The following is a 23,342-nucleotide window of genomic DNA, read 5'->3' as shown; positions in this document are numbered from 1 at the left end:
AATACTTTTCATAATTGTTGCTTTGTGTTTAATATTTCAGTTTACAAGACAAATGTTTGTAATATTCAGGGTGTTTAGATAAATTAAAAAGTACAGAAATGTAATGAAAAGTAAATGAGAATTGTAATTCTTTGTAATGATTGTCATTGTGGATTAAAAGAGAGTAAAGAGTGTTAATGCTAAAATGGATTTAGTAAATTCGTTAGGTAGCAGTTTAAGAAAACTAGTAGATCAATGACAGACATCATTAGTTACAGCATAGACTGGTGTGATAATGTAATTTGTCAATTCATGTCAATCCAAGGGTCTGACTAGCTCAAAATATAAAAGGGAGGATTGTCTAATTCAAGTGTAAGAAAACAGATTTGCCGTGGGTACAGATGAGCATATAGAATTATTTTTTCCCCAGTGGAATCATGCAAACATAAAGCTTTCTGTTTCAATTGACAGAGAACAATGAAAAAAAAACAGGAGGGAAAGAGAAGTGACAATAAAAATATGGCAGAGAAGTTAGTACTTTTGATTATGAGAATGAGTGATGGTAGATGATATAATTAATTGAAGGGATCATCACAAAGAATTTATGCCCATCCTGTGATCCAAACCTGAAAACTTTAGTGGCAAGACTGAAAGAAACTTGAAAGTGATGGACATAAAATTATCTCGATGAGAAAATTGTAGAAAATGGTTAAAGAATAGTAACTGTTGAAGAGAAAAGGATGTATGTACAAAGTGAAAAACTAAAAAGTGAAAGATAATTGTTATAAAACGTTTGCCAAAGTATTAAATTTTTAAGAGAACAAAGGCAAAAATAATTGCATATACTATAGCCTACATATGGCTCTTTACCAGGAGGCCTCAAATTGATTCTGCCCACACCATCTTAGCACCCACAACAATGGCTACCAACTCATTCTCCTACCACACATTTAATTATATAGTTGTGACATTATTGGCTTGTTATCAAGGAATTCCAGAACTGATACCTAGCGGAGGTATTGGTAAAAATTGGATTGGATTCCACTTTAAACTTTAGGCCCAGTCCCTATTAGCCTATCTGTGCATGAAGTGAACTTGTACAAAACTTAAGCTCATTCTCCTGCTCTTACCCTCCAAACCTATCGTATTTACAGCCCCAGACTTCTGCAGAAATTTCAATTCTGTGCCAAATAAGCATTGCTTGCTTGTGACAACAATCTACAAGAGTTAATTAGTAAGACTCTGATAACTACTTAGAAACAAATGTTACTTATGTTTCATGATTATATATTTGCTTTGTGTAATATTTCATTTCTTAATACATGGATTTTTATATCTTGCAGAGTTCTTGCACAAGTATGGCCTTTGACAGGTACACCAGTTATTGCTACATTCAGTTCTGGATTGTTTGCTGCCATTGCTGCATTGTTAATCAAGTTGGAAGTTCTTGTTGAAATGATGTCGATTGGTAAGTTATGTGTTATAGTAGTTTGGAACCTTTAACATACATTCTATGTATGTTCTATATGTTCTATGTATGACTAATATTTTATTAGTCTCCGCTCACTCCAATGGACAAATAACAATTTCATGGTTGTTTTATGCAATTAGTCAACATATTTTAACATACATACAAGGTGTGCCTAGAAAAAAAACGGATTGATGTTGCTGTTGACAAACGGCAAGCATGTCAAAGTCAAGTGGTGCATGAGTGTATAACGTGATATCCTGCCTATCGACTGTCTGATTTCCCAGGGTGCGAGGCTCTCAGTTCCGCTGTAGCTTGTTGACGAAGTGAACAGTACATCTGTGCTCCATCGGAAAAACGTTTAGTGTGAAAGTGGAACAGGGTATCAATGTGAAGTTTCTTATGAAACTCGGAAAATCCACCACTGAAACTTATGGTTTGTTGAAGGAAGTATACGGAGATGAGTGTTTATCACGCATACAAGTGTTTGAGTAGTTTCAAAGGTTTAAATAGGGACGAGAAGTGATTGAGGATGACTCGCATCCTGGACAGCCTTGCACGTTGAAAACGGAATCAAACATTTGCAAATGTCGGTGAATTGATTCTAGAGGATCGTTGCTTGAGTATTCGAGCTATTGCAAAACAACCAACATTATTACATTAAGGTGCTAATGACCCTTCGTGAGCGAGTAAGAAAACGTCGACCTGATTTGTGGAAAAGCAAGTCATGGATTCTTCATCAGGACAATGCTCCTGTCCATACGGTGTTGTCAATCAAGGCTGTTTTGGCCAAGCATGGGATCCCAGTGTTAGAACATCCACCATATTCACTGGGTATCACTCCATGCGACTTTTTTATTCCCAAAGGTGATATCAGCACTGAAAAGAAAAAAACAGATTTACGATCGTAGAACCTGTGAAAACAAAAGCGACGGAAGTCATGAACATGGTTTCAGAAAATTATTTCCAGCACTGCTTCCAGAAATGGAAGATTCGTATGGAGCGGTATATCAATAGTTCAGGGGAGTACTTTTAAGGGGATAATGTTCATATTGTACAAAATTACCAATAAAAGATTTTGTAGTCCAGTTTTCTGTTATCATGTCTATGCAATTGCCATGCATTTTGTACTGACATGTCAAGGAAATGTGAGAGAAGGCTGAAATACCATTTCTTCCCTCTTACTGAGGTTCTATAAAGAGCAATATTATGGTCCGCACGATCCAAACCTCCCATGTACTTATTGTATGTGTGGATAAGGTGTGGTTGCTTTACAATCACATGCTTCTTTTCTTTCTGAGAATAGCGACTTACATTGTGTAGCGGATGTACAGAGGAATAATTTGAAGCCATTGTTACCACATTATTATCATTCCACCTTGCAATCAGTATTCCTTTGTCTTCATGTTTTATGAAGTCAACAGTACCTCTAGCAGTTTTCTTGAACTCCTTTGCTGAGTGCAATGGGGCATCACGTATTTGATCATTCCTAAGAGTTCCTGTAGCCCTAATACCTCTTGCTTGTCGAAAAAGAGCGGAAAGGGAAAATTTCCAAATTTGTGAAGCACATCTGCATACAGCAAGAAAAAGCTTTTGCCTGGATTATTGTTCATCTGACCTTCAACTCTGTACTTTGCACCTTGATAGGGACTCATCCACACAATGTATCCCTTCTGGTACATATTTTATAGCCATAACTGATGGGCTTTCCTTTTATAAACTGTTTGCATCCATGCTTACCAAAATATGGAACCATTGCTTCATCTACACATTGATACTTTTCATGAGGTGTGTGATCGAAGAATCGCTTGTTGAGCTCGTCAATAAGTGGTCTCGCTTTTGCAAATTTATCATTCTTATCATTGTCACACACATGAAAATTTGACATTATAAACTTGAATCTGTCACGAGATAATGCATTTCCAACTAACACGTTTTGCATATCTTTGTTCTTTTCCCAAAACACGCAAACCCAAGGAACATTGGCATACCCACTAAGAAGCAGCACACCAATGAAACACTTCATTTCCTTATCTGTAATATCACCAAGAAGATTTTTCTTTGAAGCATATTGATTAGAGTATTTCATCAGAAGCTTGAAAACGTGATCATCGAAAAAGAGTTCAAAATACTCTACTGGTGAGAGTGAATTTGAAGCAGTGCTTTTTGCCATCCATTCCACACCAGGTACTTCTAAATCAGATTGCATCCATCCATCTTGCACTGCCCGTGCTCTTCTTTCGTTTCTTCTGTCCAGTGTGATGTGTAGAGTCCGACTGATCACATTGAGATGAAGGGTGTGCAATGTCTATTTCTGCTTCTGCACGCAACTGACTCCCTGGCATATTGTCAATTACAGGTGATTCTTCCTGTCCAGAGTCTTCATCTGTTACATCATCACATGCCTTATCTGGAGGAAATAGTGTTATATCAAAAGATGGTTCTTTTCCAAAACTGTCATTCAGCAACTCCAGAGCTTCATTTAGGGAGAGACCCCTGAAAATATTGAACCATACAATACTATTATGTATGACATGGGGTTTCCCTATAGGCCTGATGACCTACATGTAGGACACTGCTGTACTAACCTACTAAGAAAGTGGCAACAAAGCACTGCCACATCCAATGTGTCATTATTCATAGGTGTGTACCTTCCTCGGTACAATAACACACTTAAAAGTACTTAAAATATAAAAATTCGTTGAAATTATTACCTTTCAAATCCAAAACTGCTGTCTTCCATCACCGCTCAACTTACACGTTGACTTCAATAATGCCTGGACTCCACACAACAACAAAGAATGATGCAAATAACGTGCAAACACAAAGAAGAGACCTTCGTGAAAAGGTAACTATCATGCCATCTTTCCATAAAGATGGAAACTGTTTCCACAGGCGGCTACGTAAGAAATAAAGAAAAGGCATGGTGTCCTTTATATAGGACAAGAGGCTTATCTGGGTTACTATGCTTCTCGGAATCCATGGGAACAATTTCAAGTCGTACGTGCTTCAGCGTGGGAAACAAAATTGCTGACCACACACATTATCACATCTTCATCTGCGTTGGACATCTGGTCCATATTCCTTGTGTTCTATTTGATACTCAAATGCCCACGCACATGCATTCTTATTGGTTCATACTGCCCACGCCTTGCTTCAAATCTATATGTGCATGTTGTTGCAACATACAGTATCTCACAGTTCTTCGTCATGTTCTGTTTCGATGCCGCTGAAAAAGAGATTTCAACCATACACTAATTTCAAAGGAGTTATTCAGAAAGACAGCGATCAGCAAGTGCCTGAGGATCAAAACCCACTTATACACCCGACGATATTATTCGAACACATCTACTATTTAATGCTTCGAAAACAAAAGTTATCTCAATTAGTTTGTCCTCTCCTTTGGATTTACAACCTGTAATCAGGCTACACAAAAGTGGAGCGGCTGATGTTGAATTGAACTTGAAGAAGTGGAACACTCTTCAGGAATTGTTTCCAGTGATCAACAATTACATCGTTATTCCAGATGAGCAGCATCGTGTTCCCTATCCAATAAGTGAGCAACATGAATTGATGTTAACCACTGTACAACCGCTGTCAGAACATACTAAGAAAAGAACCAGCTTACGGCTCCCTGGAGATATTGTTCATCGCAGACAGTTCGTGGTGGAACTTTATGAACATGCAGTGGTTATGTGTAAAACAGTGTCGCCGTATCTGAAATCATATTTTGGAAAATGTGTGGAATCTTGCATTCTCGACCTTCGCGAACAGTGTTTCTGATGCACGGATATTTTCCCTGTCCATGCATGTAATAAGAAGAGGTTTGTGCATTCCCACCTATATGGATGTACAAAACCTGCATCTTTGTATATACAAAACATCGATGGGAAGAGACTTTCCAAAAAAATGTTTGTTGTTTGCAAAAACATGCAACATATAAATTCAGTGGTTGCAGGAGACAGTGTCTATAACAGTGATACAATTCCATATGTGGATGAGTGAACAAACATGCAAAAATAAAAACTTGCTCAATAGCATGCTGCTCAACTGGTGAGACACTATAAACATATTACACATATATCTACATGTGTGTGTGTGGTTCCTTTGCATTTGTAACTATTGGTAAAAAACAGGGGTAAAATGTATGTGTTTGCTTTTCTTTCACTTATCAACCCTTTAAAAAATCCACATGGTTTATATTTTTACTGGTAAATATCAATGTTAATAACAACATTTATATTTAACTATATAATAAAACAAAAAAAAAGTGTATATTGTGGACTTGTCGGAGATAAAGCATGATAGCTTTTCAACATGGCGCTGGACATGCAAAGGCAAGTATCTTTATTTTCATTCTATTTCTAGCAGTGATTTTCAATTTTTTCTTGTCACTATAAAAACACTCATAGAAACTAATTCCATTTTTCTTTTAACACATCTGTTGCCATTTTGCTTCTTTTTATTTAATTTCCCTTTATACATTGAGGTTAATCGAAACATAACTTTAGAATTTTACATGGAATTGAAATATAGAATGTTGCCTGCTATTGGACACCGTTTGCAAAACAATCTATTTTGTGCAGCATCAACACGCTCGCGAGGTGGTAATTTCTCTCTCTCTCTCTCTCTCTCTCTCTCTTTCTCTATTATCATAGTTCCGGGTTCGACACTCGTAGCACGTATTTGTGTTTGTTATGGAGACAGAACAAGAATTTGTCTCGCTTGCCCACATAGCAACCACACACATACGTGCTACCTGATGAGACCTTTTGGAGTTCATCCACACACACACTAGTTACATTTCATTGACCTATTGTCGGTAGTAGACTTATTCATTTTATTCCCAACAACAAAATAGTACACATATTATACTCTGAGTCGTTCAGACTCCTTAGATTAATATGTTATCCTCATTCATACATATTTCCTTTATAAATTGATTATGCAGATTGACTACTCAATATAAAAAAAAAAACCTATAGTGCGACTTGAATCACTAATCAATGTGCCTCCACCGAGAATCGAACCTTGTTCCCTTAGCACAAAGCATTTAGCATTTCTAGATACATTCACAAATTATCGTTAACATTTCTCTTAAATATCTTCGCTAATCTCTTTTGCATCATCAACAATTACACCATAAAGAACCTGCAAAACATAATTAGTATCTGTATTTTTGTAAAAGAGCAAAAAAATTGTCTTTTTACAAAACAATCACCTGCAGTTCTCGGAATCTGTGGGAAAAATTTCAGGTCGTATGTGCCTTAGCATGGGAAACAACAATTTCTGACCATGTACATTGTCACATTCAACATCTGCGATGGACACCTGGTCCCGTAAGCATTCCCACAACTCTTCGACCCTAGCTGCAGGTGCAAAGTTAACACATCAGCAATCCCACACTTTTAGAACACCTGCATGAGGCAACCGGATTCGAACTTCGTACCCTGTGGGAAGAAACGTGCCTCAAAGCAAAACATATAATCTGACATTGCACAAAATGACACCACATTCATGTTGTGAACATCTGGATCAAAAATGATGAGTTGGCTTTCCGTGGGAACCAACAAAGCTCGAACATGTCTCGTCTCCACCTTCTTGCACAACCAACACCTGCAGTTCCTGGAATTTGATATGCTTCTCGGAATCCGTTGTAACAATTTCAAATCGTACGTGCTTTAGCATGGGAAACAAAATTGCTGACCGTGCACAGTATCACAACACCATCTGTAATGGACACCTGGTCTGCATTCTTTGTGTTCTATTTGATACTCAGATGTGAGCGCACATGCATTCTTTTGGTTCACACAGCTGTATATTAACCCTGTCATCGCAGAGCACAGCCAGATGAGAAACATCTACCGACTACTAGCAACTAATCCATACATATCCAATCAATCGGTGACCTCATCGATAAACAATACCTAACACCAATACTTTCATCACCTGTCACTCCATCGATGACCTTATTTGGAAACTGACACAGCCACAACCAACAACAAATAATCAATCGTTGACGTAATACCCAGCCACACCCTCGCATAACAAACAATCGATGACCATATTAGAAACTCCATTGTTTACCTGATGCAGTCCCAACAAACAAATAAACAATACCTGACCACACCCTTTCATAACAATCAAACAATAACCTAGTTGGAAACACTTGTTTACCTAAAATATACAAAACAATTACAAAAAATAGATTTTTTACCTATAGCAATTAGTTAATACCCATAGTTGGCAACACATGCTTACCTAAAATATAAAAAAAATTACAAAAAATAATGTTTGCCCCATAGAAAATTATTTATCACTTATCGATAATTGGAAAACAATTAAGGTAATCGATACTGATTAATTATCATGCTATGGACCCCTCTTAACTAGTTCTTGCTTCTATTATCGTGTACTTTAATCTGTGTCAGTTTGCTCTATTACTTATGAGACACCCTCTATGTGTGCATCTGTGATGCAATGCTGTGCTGGTTACTAATGTATATTATATAAAAATGAAACTGAAAACATTCTTCTCGACCAGTAAATGCACTTGGTCACTGAGTTTTATATGTTATATCTATGCATACACACACATTGGTGGATTTAGCAGGGAAGGTTTGAGGGGTACAAGGGCATGGCAGGTCATGGTAACTACAATTTTTTTCCTCAAAGTTAATTGGTAGAGTACCACTTATCCCAGATAACAGGGCTTCCATAAAACATGGACATGTCACTATAGATGGCTCTTATGGCACAAAGGGTTGTGGTAATTCAGTGATTAGTCAACTGCTGTGCAGAATTGTTTTATAATTGATTTAATTTTCTTTATTCCACTTTTCTACCAGTTTAGGCTAATCATGAAATGAGGGTGAATGGTTCATATGGCAAATATGTGTGTATTTTTTACAGTAATGCTATTGAATGCAACAAACCCATGAAGCACAATGCTGATGTTTATGGATGTTTGCTTGCTTCCCCATCCTACCTCTGGTACCCATGATCTGCGTGCTTCATGCAATCCAAAGTACCATGCACTGCCTTCTTCCATTTGTACATTTCTAATTTTCGTGCTGTTTCTAGTTGCCACAAATTATGCCCCAACCCTTGTGTTATTTTATATTATTCTTAACATACAAACAATGTTAAATTGAATAACTTGTTTATTTTCGAACAATTGCATACAGCAGGTTAACATCTGCTACTGTGTGCGGCCATCTTGCTAGCCACTGGTCTACACATGTTACATGTTACATCTCCCATATATATATATATATATATATATATATATATATATACGCAGGTGGTTATAATTAAAGTGATGGTGTTCAGAGTGGTACAGCACGGGCTGTAATGATAATGAGAGTAGCAGTCTGAAACTTCGTAGATATGCTAATGAAGCAATGCGCTTGCGAATTACCAAAAAAAAAGTTCCAATTCTCGCCACCAGGGTAAAAAATGGCACTGTAAGCAGTCAAAACGTGGTAAAGTTACAGGAAAAAAGGCAGGAAAGATCAAACACATGAGAACAATGGTTATGGCATGTTTATTAGGAACTATGGTTACAAGAACTTTTCATATGGCCTCCCAATTCAGCATCATGCTGCATTCTTAACACTGCATGGCCGACAGTTGCTCGCAGCATGTCTGGCGAAATCTGAGCGACATGTTGTTGTATGCCAGCCTTCAGATCAGGCAGAGACCGGACATGTCCCTGATAGACACGTTCTTTTAAATATCGCCACAGCCAGAAGTCACATGGATTAAGGTCGGGCGATCTGGAAGACCATGCATCTGGAAACTGCCTAGAGATGATGCGGTCATTAGTGAAGGTTTCTCACAGCAAATCTTTCACATGGCGAGTGACATGGGGTATTTCCCCATCTTGCATGAAAATGGTGGTGTGTTCACAGTTCCGTTCTTGCAAAGCTGGAATCACGTGTTGCACAAGGAGGTCCCTATAACGTGCAGATATCACTGTACACCTAACAGGCCCTCGAGGTGTCATCTGCTCAAAGAAAAACAGACCAAGAATGAAGGAGCTAGCGAACCCACACCAAGCAGTCACGTAAACTAAGTGTAATGGTTGTTCCTGCACAACATGTGGATGAGTGGAACCCCATATGCGGCAGTTCTGTCACATGTCATGCACTTCCATGTATGCCAAAAACCGATGGGCAAACTCACGGAGTTGTAGTATATTGGGGTTTCAATTGGTGCACAGTTTGAATCTTGTAGGGATACCAGTGTAAAATGCACCGCAAAACCTTGCGAACTGTTCACCAGGGGAGTGACAATTCATGTGCCAGAGCTCTAGCACTGGTTGCAGAAGTTGAGGCATGTGCTGCATGGTCAGCTACAGCTACAGCAACTTTGTCCACAACTTCCAAGGGAATGGGCTGCCTTCCTCTCCCTGGTGCAACACCCAGTTTGTTTTTGCACAGAAAAATTCAAACTTTTAATGTTCGGTGAACATTCACATCACTAAAGGAAAAAAAGCAACAAGGGTCACCAACAACAACCAGGGAACTCACACAAAGTTATGGAAAATTCCACGTTTGGACTGCTTACAGCACCATTTTTACCCTGGTGGTGAGAATTAGAACTTTTTTTTTTTGCATATTTCGCGAGCGCATTGCTTCATTAGCATATATACGAAGTTTCAGACTACTACTCTCATTACAGCCCATGCTGTACCACTCTGAACACCATCACATTAATTATAACCACCTGGTATAATGATTAAAGATACAATACATACTACAAATCATTATAAATTTTATGTGACAAAATCCTTAAGTTTTCTGGTTTGTTTATTCTTCTACCAGATCTTGTTGTGTAAGACTCACTTTGTACATCAATTACTCTATTGTTAACTGAGCTATGTAATTCAGAATATATCTGTGCATCCACATTTATTTCAGTGTTGGTACCTTTCAATTCACAGTTAAACATATTACTACTAAATGTAGGTACATTAAATGATTTTCATAAATGTAACTTGTTTCTTCAAAGAAACTGGTTATATTCATATTTGACTACATAGCACCTAGGTGATGCATGACTTTCTACTACTTGTCCTGGCACCCATACCTTATCTTCGCGAATCAAACAATTTTAATTTGAATGAATGTTAGGTCTGTTATGTGCAGACCGATCATAATAAAATTTAGCTTTACTTTGTTTTTGTGCCATTGATTTTGTAACATTTAATTGTACCTCAGGCTTGAGTAGTTCCTTTCTAACTAGTAAACGAGTTCTTACTCTACTGTTCATTAACAATTGAGCTGGTGTTACATCTAACCCTAAAACAGGAGAATTTCTATATTCCATTATAGCCAACAGAATGTCTGAGCCTGTCTCACGACATCTCCTTCATACCTTTTGCTATTCCAACTGCCAACCCATTGGATCTAGGATACCTTGGACTACCAGCTATAAAATTATAACTTGACAAGTTTAAAAACAAGACGCTGCAATCCATTGTTCGTGCACCTCGCATCACATTTCCCCACCCCATTGTCTGCGGCGACGTTCGTTCGCAGTGTTGCAGACCTGGAGGGAGCGCAATCGTCTGAGAATTTTCAACGAAATTTGAATGTGTAAGGCATGAATTAGTATCCCCTCACCTACGCTACCTATTGATTATGCTAAATTCTAAATACATTTTGATATTTTCCCTTTAAACCTTAAATGAATTAAGTTATATTAGGGATATTTCTTACCAGCATAAGAAATGTATGAAATAAAATGATAGAAAAATGAAAAATATATAAACGATAGAACTGAGCTCACCTTCTAAATGTTTTCCAGTTCTCCTTCTTCAGTTTCACTCTCCCACTCATCCGAGTCTGTGTCTACCGATGAATCTGTGTCCGTGTCTGAATCTGCTTCACCAAGTCTAATTATCAGTTCATCTACACGCTCGTCCTTAAGTCCATCTCTTTCAAAGTAAGAATCTTCAATTTTTTTCACGTGTTCACAACATTTAATCCATTTCTGTTCAGAATATTCACTAAATAATTTTCCCAGCAATTCTTTCTTTGCGTCCAGTGAATGCCTTAACCTTGATTCCCTCCAACACAAGTTCAAGTCTGCCTGGTAAGGCGGAAGTCGTATTATGGTGTGCCCCGCGTTTCTAAGTTTCGTGTCAATCGTATACTGTTTCACATAAGGTACACTTTGAATTTTTAAGTACAATTGAATTTTGTTTATTGTCCACAATGCTTTCACTCTATTCTCCGCATCAATTTCAGTTTCGTTTGCAGGTTTGTCTGTCGCTGAGAGCCACTGTACCATGAAAATCGTCATATTTCTTTTAGCTTAATTTTGCTGAGTTGGCACCACTGGTACTCTCAACGCCAGACCAGTGAGTAGAAGAGTGGTGGGGAGGATGACGTAATAGGAAGTGCTCCGCAGCGATCTGCGCATATCGGGACTTAACTTGTCAGGCTATAAAATCCCATTTCCTTGCAAACTTTTTACATTCATATGAGCCAAATGGCATATTATCACAATCCTGTGGGATTCCGTGTGTTATGAATATAACTTTTAGCTTATCAATTACCTCTACTGCTATTTTGTTTTGGAGTTTCACTACCTCCAACCACTTAGAAAAATGTTCCGTGATGTACCTGCAAATTCAAAAATATCTATACTTTTTCAAAAGGTAACTCTGAGATGGAGTGTGATATCAATGATTCTTTACAATTAGCTCTTCGTAACTTTTCGCATACCCTACATTTAAGATTAATTTAAGATGATAATCTTGCCCGATAGACTATTTTTATGGATTTCAATTTAGTTTTAACTATACCAAAGTGACCTTCATGCAACAATCATAATCTTGCTTCTTAACTTCAGTGGAACAATTACATTATGACCTAAAGATACTAAACCTTCCTCCACATGAATATCACTATGGAATTTATAATACAACTTCAACTGTTCAGTTACAGTGTTCTTGTCATTAGGCCATCCACTTACATGATAGTCTATTAAGTTACATAACACTGGATCACTTTTTGTGAGCTTAACAAATTCTTCCTTTCTTGAATCACTTATTTGTAAGGCTTTAGGTACAGTATGTACAACTGCAAACAAAAATGAATCTCTTGGGTTGTAGATATGTCCTTGACAATAAATCTACTCTATGCATATTTTTACCATGAATATATATTACATTAAGACTGTATTTTAATAATCTTACTTTCATTCTTTGTAATCTGTTACACATTACACTTGCCACCTGTTTCATTATTATTGAGACTAATGGTATGTGATCAGTATGTACTACCACCTTCCTACCATACATATAATAATGGAATTTTTCAACCGAATATACTATAGCCAACATCTCTTTCTCAATCTGTGCATAAGATTACTCTGCTTCGGTTAGACTACGTGAAGTATATGCCACTGGTTTGACTTACTTGACTTATTTCCTGTTACTCCACTATGGAGTATGGAGTATGGCCTCAACGAAGCATCGCCAATGGACTCTGTTTCCAGCCATCTTCCTTATCTCGTTCCAGGTCTTTCCTGCTTCCCACATTTCTTGCTCTATTGTCCTTCTCCAACTCATTCTTGGCCTTCCTCTCCTATGTTGTCCTTGTGGGTTCCAGCTCAATGCTTGTCTTTCTATTGCCAATGGATCTTTCTTCAATGGGTGGCTAATCCACTTCCATTTTCTTCTATTGATCTCTATTGCCACCGGTTCCTCTTGTGTACGTTTCCATAGATTTTCATTTGAGATAATATCTGGCCAATATATTCCCAGAAGTTTCCTTAGGCATCTATTTATGAATGTCTGTAGGTCTTTAGTAATTTTCTATGTTACTTTCCAAGTTTCACATCCATAAAGGAGAACTGACTTGACATTAGTTCTAAAAATTCGCAGCTTAGTTCTTATTGAAATTTCTCTGGCTTTCCAAACTTTATATAGCTGAATAAATGCCCCATTTGCTTTCCTAATTTTCGATCTAACATCATCTTCTGTTCCCCCTGTATTTGTCACAAAAAAACTCCCCAGATATATAAAAGCCTTAATCTCTTCAACATTTTCCTCATTCAAGTGGAAATTTTCCATCTTTTTTACCATTTGTTCTTAATTATTTCGTCTTTGTACTATTTACCTTTAAACAAACTCTTTTCCCTTCCTTATCCAAATCTCCTCATTTCTTTTCCATATTATGGTATGTGTGAGATAGCAGACAAATATCATCTGCAAAGTCAAAAATCTTCTATCTGTTGGAGAGACTCCAATTTATACCTCTCCTTTTTCCTTCTGTTACCCTCTTCTTTACTTTATCAATTACCATCAGCAATATTGTTGGTGATAAAATACATCCTTGTCTTACAACTGTAATAACTGGTATTTGATCCGTAAGTATTCCCTCATGCACAACTTGGCATGTGGAATCAATCATAGGAGATTTTAATAAGATCTGGAATGCCATATTCATTTACAATTGTCCACATTTTCATTCTATTTAGAGAGTCAAATGCTTTCTGGAAGTCCACAAATATAAGGTACAGATTAGAGAAGTATTCCATACTCTGTCTGGGTAGGTAAAGTGATGACATATGCCTAAATTATCCAACTATAATAATGGCAAATTAATTGTTATGTACTGGTTTCCTAAATAGCTTATTTAACTTTACATTTTAATACTTCTTTGTTAAAGTAATTTATTCATGTAGCTAATGCAGAATTATTTATCTTGTAGGAACGTTGCTGGCCTATACTTTGGTATCAACATGTGTACTGATTTTGAGGTACCAACCACACTCTACAAATTTAGTTGAACTTCTTCCGGAATCTCTAAGGACACCTGTACCAGGCACTCCGGTGCGTGGATCTCCAACCAAGGAAAAGGCCAACGGTCAGCTGGGGATGTATGGTAATCAGCTGCAACCTGATCAGCTTCGTGATGCTCTCGGAAGGCAGAATGGGCAAATACCGATGGCTTCCCAACAACAGCAACTGTCGTTCAGAACATCGACTCCTACAAGCTTCATGATGGGCTCCCAGAACCAACAACAGAAGGTAACAGTGAAAAAAGTTACGAGGAGCTCTCCAGATAGTGACGACACTTTTCCCGGGGAAGAAGTAGAGGACTCGTCTTTAAGAGATGACGAATTCTTGGTTTCAGATCGCAGTGAGAACAAATTCTACGGATCCCTACATTCTGGTAGTGGAAGAAGTGGGTTTTCAAGGTTTCCGTTCATCGAGCGCCACTTGCAAACAGCACAGTATATGTGCCCAGCCATATTCCCATGGGTCGATAATGGCCCAGCAACAGAACAATCAGGAATGTTTGTCATGAAGATGGTGGGTATCTTGTATATACTCATCATAATTTTTGACTTGATCATTGTTTGTGGGATTGGTTCCATGGAGCATGGCTCAGGTGCAACCGTTTTCTTCCTAGTTGTCTTCTTTCTTGCAATTGTTGCAGTGCTTTTAATCATCTCGAGGAAACCTCAAAACAGGTAAGAGCGCACAAGATTACAAAAGTATTGTTTAATGTTTCTTTGTTAAAAAAAAATATTTCACATATGATCAAGGGCATATTCAGAAAGAAAGTTTGGGGTGTGTTTAGTAGGTATGGTTGATTTCTTACAGTGCTGGAAGTGGAAATGTCTATGTGGGGGATGCTTATGCAAATTATCCTCACTGTGAACCACATTTCACACACATTTGCTTAACTGTGAAGATAACATCCTCCATGTTCCTCCTCCCCACACAGCACACAAATATCCAGAGGACATGTAATGAATATATTCTGGATGTTCATGTCAAAATTCTGGATACCCATAGGAAATTCAGAAATGTCCAGTAGACATCCATTGCATATGCCCTGGATATCCATATGTCAGTCCAGGGCCTCCCCGATGGCACAGTGGTAGCGTCCTCGCCTTGTAATCAAGGGGTCCCGGGTTCGATACCCGGTGGAGGCACGTAGTGGTTCGGATCCCACTTTAAACTGTAGGTCCAGTCCCGATTAGCCTTACTGTGCATAAAGTGGACTTAAAACACCAAATCAATCCAATCCAATCCATATGTCAGTCCAGGAAATATCCATAGGATATCCAGGATGGATATGTTTTGGACGTTCTGTTTATCAATTTTGGTTATGTTTTGGACATTTTGTGAAGTGTTTTTGTTCGTGTTTTGGAGATTCTGTGGATCATTGTTGGACATAATTTAGACATTCCGTAGACTATTTTTGGACATGTTTTGGACATTCTATGGATCATTTTGGATATGTTTTGGTCATTCTATGGATGACTGTTGCACATGTTTCAGCTATAAGTGTGACTTGGTTCACGTGTTCAGGACATTATCTGGATGTTTTTATTTCATTGTGTGGAAGTATATATTCTGGACTAAAATTGGACCTAATCTGAACATTATCCGGATATTTTGAACACCTGTAATGTGGATATGATAAAAACATTCACAGACTAGATTTACGCATATTGTACACATCATGTACACATACGCTCATAACAAGCACTTCTCTCTATCTCTCTCTTTCTATCTCTCTCTCTCTCTCTCTCTCTCTCTCTCTCTCTCTCTCTCTCTCACACACACACACACACACACAGATGTACACAAATTTAAACACACACACACATCTACACATCAAAAAAATACTTTGTATTCACAAGAGTATCCATGATGAGTAGAGTATACACAGAATTTGAAATAATTCTTCGCTATCATGGACAATCACACTGCAACTACCTCTTCCATGCAACTTCACGTGGTGAGTGAGACAAAGACTAGTATCTCCAGGAACTTTCACCTGTCTTTGGGTGCATGCATAATTATCTTGGTCAATGGTGCTTCGTGCATCACAATTCCTTCATGCGGTGTTTTTTGAGTAATGAATTAATAATACTGCATCACAGAGTTTAAGACTCATTATTTTGAAATTTGAACAAAGTGAGATAGTTGTAGTTTTAGTTTGGTTTAATTTTTATATATGTTGAATTTGGTCTGAAGAAATGAATCATGTGCAATTTTGAGATTCTGAAAAAATGTCTTCTCTCCTGTAGAAAATACCCTCCATTTTTCATGAAAAATGAAATATGAGTAAGTTTGGAGTGCTGTATCTTTGGAAAGCAACAACATCTCAAACTTTTGTTTTCATATAGTGTTATTATATATATTGTTTTGATGGGGCATTGTTACTTGCCATTGTTATGCAACAAAGAGGGTGCAAAATGTAGTTTTTGACTCTTTTCTGCCCTTAATATCTTCATTAAGCAACAGAAACATTGATGCTTTGAGCAGATATAACCCGTTAAATATGAAAAAAAATACCAGTTGTGGTATCGGAAAGTATTGGTTGGAGTTTATTTGCCAATACCTGCTGATACTTTTTCAACATTTTGGTATTTCATGGAGTCCTCAAAAATGCCATGTGGCATCATGGAAATAATTCAAAATTCGAGTTTCTTTTAACTTTGCACCATTTTTGTGTCAAAAACTAACTGAATTTTGTGATATCAACATATTCTGATGTAATTTCCAAATATTTTATAGCAAAAATATTGGTGTTTATAATTATAATTATAGTGAATACTTACACACAAACATTAAAATTAGGGATGGGCCGATATGAAATTTTGGCCGATACCGATACAGTACCGATATAAAATTTACCGATACCGATAACCGATATTCTACCGATCCGATATAAAATTAGAAATGGTCCTTCAAGACCCTGAAATTTTCATTGATCTCCTTAATAAATGTGTGTTTTGAGCTGATTGCAATGCAAAAGAAGTTTAATATTTAGACATTTACTTTTTCAGAAAGTAGGGCATCGACATTATCCATAAAAGTTACAACAAAATGGCAGAATTTTGCACTAAATTATAACATATTTATCGATATATCGGATCGGTAATATAATCGGTAATTTTACTGATAAACCGATACACCGATATGTCTATATCGGCCGATACCGATAGAGTACCGATTAATCGGTCCCATCCCTAATTAAAATATATTTTGAACAACTTCTAATTATTACAGTTTTCCAGCATCAGTATTGGTATCGGTGGAAATCAGTGAGAGTATCGCCATAGTATTGGTATTGGTTCAAAGTGGTATTGGCTCAGCTCTAGTACTAACATAAGGAAAAGAAAAAACATTGGAGCCTCCTGCCATTTTCGAGAAGAAAAAATCAAATGTTAAGAAAAGCCAATATAAATTATCACAATTCCTCCCCTAACAGAAAGTGGTACAGCCCTATCTCCTACCTTTCTTTGTTCCAATTGCAACAGTCCATGCAGAGTGGTTAGCACATCGCGCTACGATGCCAGGGATCCCAGGTTCGAATCCTGGCATGGGCATGGATATTTGTGAGTGTCCATTCATCAATTTCATCATATAATCACTCATTCCCATCTTCGCAAATTAGCCAAAAGTGGCACAAGAAGCGAAGTAAAATAAAGCATATCAGAATCAGATTAGAGCAACAGTCCATGTTTTGGCAACTTGCATGGCTGTCTTTGATTTTTAATTATATTTATTTATTTTATTATTATTATTATTTTGTTGTTGTAGTGGTCGCCTCATAGTCAAAGGTTCCTGGACTCGATACCCGGTGCAGGCACAAGTGGTTCAGACTCTACTTTAGAAACTTATATTTGCACCCATGCACAGAAACACACAGGCACAAACATGCAAGAAATTTAAAAATGCATTTTTTGAAAACAATAAACACATGCAAGCATGGTCTTAAGTTTAAATTGCCAGTACATCATGAATTTTTTTATAACTGTCCTTCATCACTTCCATGAGATAGTAAGACATTTTTATCATATCGATTAAGTTCAAAAAATAGAAAAGTGATGAGAAATTACAAAAAAGAAAATTAACACAGTGAGAAAACAGATAATGGGTTTTGTGTAATATACCCTTGGACAGTTTTTCACTAGAATAGTATTCCATTATTTCACTACAGACAAAGTACACATCTGAATATTTCAGATTGTTGTATGTATCCTTTTATAAGTTGCACCTATATTTTTAATTATAGTTAAAGTTTTATTCTGGCTTGATCTTCCTCAATTTAAAGATTAAATTACTACAAAAACAAAAAAAGAGATTTTCCTTAATGTTATAATTGCATACCTTAATGAAAAAAAGAAAATATATCCATTAATTTGCTCACACACACAAAATACGTACTATTTCATTTCATAAATAATAAGACTTGAAGCCATATGAGGTAAAGAAAGGTAAAGTGCTCTCCTGTGCTTAGCACCACACCATGAAGGCATATAGGGAGTGTGGGGGTAATGCCCCACACTTTCTTGATCCGGTCGTGAGAGGGGGTGATGTGAACAGCATCACGCCCCTGACCGCCTTTACCCCCCAGGGTTTCCCCCAGGTACCCATGTCATTCGATGCTGGTTGGGTGTTACAAATGTTCCCGAATTTGATCCGGTCGGGGTTTCAAACCCGGGACCTATAGCATGGTAGTCAGATGCGTTACCGACTGAGCCACCAGTATTGTTTTATATTGTATTCCAGATACAAACAAGGTTCATTGAATTATTTATTAACGAAGTGCGTACAGCAACACAGCTTACTGTGGGTGGCCATCCTGTCCACAATGCCCTGTTGCCAGCCACTGGTATACATATGTTAGAATATGTTCCATCTCCCTTCTTTCTTTTACGATATTGACTAAACATACAATACACACAATAAATCATTATAGATTTTATGTGATATAGTCCTTAAGTTTTTCTGGTTTATTTATTCTTCTTGTGTAAGACTCACTTTGTACATTAATCAGTCTATTGTCATCTAAGTTGTGTGATTCAGAATTTCTCTGTATATTTTCATTTGTTTTATGTGATTCAGAATTTCTCTGCGTATCTACATTTGTTTGTGTTGGTACCTTCCAATTCACAGTCAAACATATTACTACTAAATGTTGGTGGATTACAAGATTTTCTTAAATGTAACTTGTTTCTTCGAAGAAGCTGGTTATTTTCATATTTGACTACATAGATACCTAGGAGATACATGACTATGTACTACTTGTCCTGGCACCCATACCTTATCTTTGCGAATCAAACTGTTTTCATTTGAATGAAAGTTAGGTCTGTTATGTGCAGACCGATCATAATAAAATTTAGCTTTACTTTGTTTTGTGCCAGTAATTTTGTAACATTTGATTGTACCTCAGGCTTAAGTAGCTCCTTGCTAATTGGTAAACATGTTCTTACTCTCCTGTTCATTAACAATTGAGCTGGTGTTACATCTAACCCTAAAACAGGAGAATTTCTATATTCCATTATAGCCAACAGAATGTCTGAGCCTGTCTCACGACATCTCCTTAACATACCTTTTGCTATTCCAACTGCCAACCCATTGGATCTAGGATACCTTGGACTATTAGTTACAAAAGTAAAATCCCAACTCCTTGCAAACTTTTTACATTCATATGAGCTAAATGGCATGTTATCAAAGATAACTAACTACCTGCGGGATTCCATGTGTTGTGAATATAACTTTCAGCTTATCAATTACCTCTACTGCAGTTTTATTTTGGAGTTTTACTACTTCCAAACACTTAGAAAAATAATCCATAAGCGTTAAATAAGATGTACCTGCAAACACAAAAATATCTATACCAACTTTCTCAAAAGGTACTTCTGGAATTGAATGTGATATCAATGATGCTTTACAATTAGCTCTTTGAAACTTTTCACATACCTTACATTTTAAAATTAAGTTTTCAATGTCTGATGTCAATCCTGGTCAGTAGACTATTTTTCTGGCTTTCAATTAGTTTTGACTATTACTAAGTGACCTTCATGCAACAATGACAATATTTTGCTTCTTAAACCCAGTACCTTATGACCTAAGAACACGAATCCTTCCTCCACATGAATTTCACTACGGAACTTATAATACAACTTCAACTCTTCAGGTACATTTTTCTTGTCATCAGGCCATCCATTTACATGATAGACTATTTTTGTGAACTCAATAAATTCTTCCTTTCTTGAATCACTTATTTGTAAGTGTTTAGTTACAGTATGTACAACTTCAGACAAAAATGCATCACTTGGGCTATTGCCCTTTAGATATGACCTTGACAATAAATCTGCTATATGCATGTTTTTACCTTGAAGATACATTACATTAAGACTGTGTTTTAATAATCTTACTTTCATTCTTTGTAATCTGTTAGACATCACACTTGCCACCTGTTTCTTTATTATTGAGACTAATGGAATTTTTCAACCAAAAAATACTATAGCGAGCATCTCTTTTTCAATCTGTGCATAAAATTTCTCTGCTTCGGTGAGACTATGCAATGCATATTCCACTGGTTTGCCCTCTTGCATTAAGCAGGACCCCAAACCTTCACTTGACACATCAAACTGAATAACAGTTTCTTTTTTAGCATCATATATAGATAAAACTAGAGTTGATGACACTTTGTTTTTCAACTCTAGTAATGCTTTACTGTGTTTTGGCAACCACTGCCATGCAACATTGCTTTTAAGAAGTTCTCTTAAAGGTGCTGTTAATGTAGACATGCAAGGTATAAACTGATGCAGATAATTTACCATACCAAGTATCTTTTGCAACTCCTTTTTATTTGTGGTATTTTCAATGTTAGAATTGCTTTTACCTGTCCCTGATATGCTTTTATACCATTCTTACTAAAGACATGACCAAAATACTTAACTTCACCTAATTTGTACTGTACCTTTGACGTATTAAACTTTACATTTCACTTCCTTGCCAGGGACGGCGACAGTGGTGGGCATGGGTGGGCAAGCGCCCACCCAAAAAATCCTGTGCCCACCCGATTGCCCACCCAATCAAATTCACTAAGTACATACACTTGGGGATATGTTAATGTTTCAATAAATAAGTATATTCTCGTATTCATTACTTGTATATTTTACTCATGAAGATTATGTATTCTAGAAATGTTCACCCATAAAAAGCTGTCTTAACTTTGTCATTAGAATGCAAAAAGAGAATTACTAGAGAACTTGAAACAAAATAAACTGTCATCAATTGAATACTTGTATAATTAGAAGCAGCTAGTAGACTTAGGAGGTGCAAAATTACGCAGGGTATGGTCAAGATGAGATCAGGATTTAGGGTGACCTTGAGGGCTGCAGCCCCGGGCCTTCACTGGGGAAAACTGCTTGGAAAAGTACAGCATAAATAAAAAAATGAGGTACTTCGGATGTGATGAAAAAATGTAGAAATACGTATAACTAACCACCTCATGTAGCTTGGCGAAAAGTTATAACTGAAACTGTGGAGGGGATTGGAGAGGGGTCTTCGTGTTGTAAGCTCCGGGCCTTCACATATATAAATCCTGGCCTGCGCATGATTAAAATAATCTCTAATGAATAAAAAAACCATCTTAGTGTTGCTTCCTCTAGCAACACAATAAATTATTTCGACTTTTTAATTAGGTCTACGTTGAAATTCCAGAAGTGTCTCTTTCTTTATTTTGTTACAATTTTTACATACATGTCATCTTCAAATGTCTACGTGATATACAAACAAAAACTTTGTATTCGTTCTGCTAATAAATACTAATAAGAAGTAATCAAAATAATCACTACAATACCGTGGTGTATAAATTGTGATGTAACAGTTATGTGGGTTTGGAAAAAGCTACAGAATTAATGAATTGATAATAGCCTATCAGTTACGTAATGATGCCATTTATCTTGTGATTAACTTACGTAGAATTAGAAGAAGAAAGGGGTTGGTAGGAAATCTTTGTTTTGAGGGCATCAGAGAACTAATCAATCACGATGAGAATGGTTTAAACTTTAGAAGCATCAGAGGTTCAGCCAAAAAGGTCGACAGAATCTGTAGATGCAGATGAAGTAAAGAAGAAAGGTGTCCGAAGTATCAATTCGGAAATTTTGTTTGTTTGTATTTAAATCCACTTTTATGCTCAGATAGGCTAATCGGGAGGTGGCAGTAGAAGACAGAACCTCTTCATTATAATGAGGCAACGTTATGCCATTGGAGAAAAAAAATATTCAGAAAGAACTTACAGGAAACGTGTCATTTTATCACCACATTTAAGAGGGTGTATTGCCAGAGACAAATATTTGAGACTTTCGGAAAACAACGTTACTGTTCACTGAGTTAGCTGGCTTGATCCAAGAATGAAACAATATGAAATTGAAACTACCATCTCAACTTTCGAAATATATGAAGTAATGAAAGTCCACTTTTGAAAGAGTAAGTTGTTGCTGATTCGACTGATTTGTTCTATGTGAAGTCACTTTTCTGCTAATTTGGCTAATGGCGACGATGAGGTTCAATGGTGATTAGGTGAAAGTGACGAAGGACAAAAACAAATGCACGCAGACACTGAAAATACAACCCACCACAAATTATTATTTTGACTGTGGTTCCAGGCGCCAGAGATTCGTTCACCTGCAAGATTTCCAGGGTATGCTGGGCAGGATAGAGGTTGACATTTGAGCACTTTCGAAAGGTCGCGCCATACAACCCAAGTCATATGTGAAAAAGAGATGAATTACCGGTTATAATGATCAATTTCGATGAATTCCTTGTGTCCAAAATCACATTCTACAAAATGTAAACTATTTGTTACCTCAGTGCATGTGTTTATCTAACCACACGTGCATCACTTCTCCCGCATGAGTAACGAAGACTAACTTCAGAAAACGAATAGCAACTTAGCAAGGAAATAATCTCTTCAATTCTTAACAGATTTTTCATTGTTACTTGATTATTACTTTTGGGCGATGTCTTGTCAAAATAGCCTTTCATAAGCCTTGGGATACTTTATGCAGAATGAAGAAAGATTTTTTTTTTCGAGTGTGTGTGCACATTCCC

The 23,342-nt window shown here is 37.0% G+C and overlaps 1 protein-coding gene across 2 annotated transcripts in view; it reads left to right on the top strand.

The window, feature by feature from the left end:
* LOC145978836 (solute carrier family 7 member 14-like) overlaps nt 1–23,342 on the top strand; it is a 782,606-nt gene that overhangs the window by 728,732 nt on the left and 30,532 nt on the right. For both annotated transcript variants that reach the window (XM_083111714.1, XM_083111715.1), the window contains exons 8-9: nt 1,323–1,447; nt 14,176–14,941. In XM_083111714.1, coding sequence (XP_082967840.1) covers nt 1,323–1,447; nt 14,176–14,941 — 891 coding nt within the window. The remainder of the gene's footprint in view (nt 1–1,322; nt 1,448–14,175; nt 14,942–23,342) is intronic.

The sequence above is a fragment of the Lepisma saccharinum genome, chromosome 25, assembly GCF_977018435.1.
Source record: "Lepisma saccharinum chromosome 25, izLepSacc3.1, whole genome shotgun sequence".
In the NCBI taxonomy this organism is placed as follows: domain Eukaryota; kingdom Metazoa; phylum Arthropoda; class Insecta; order Zygentoma; family Lepismatidae; genus Lepisma; species Lepisma saccharinum.
This window is presented reverse-complemented; position numbering and strand designations above follow the sequence as displayed.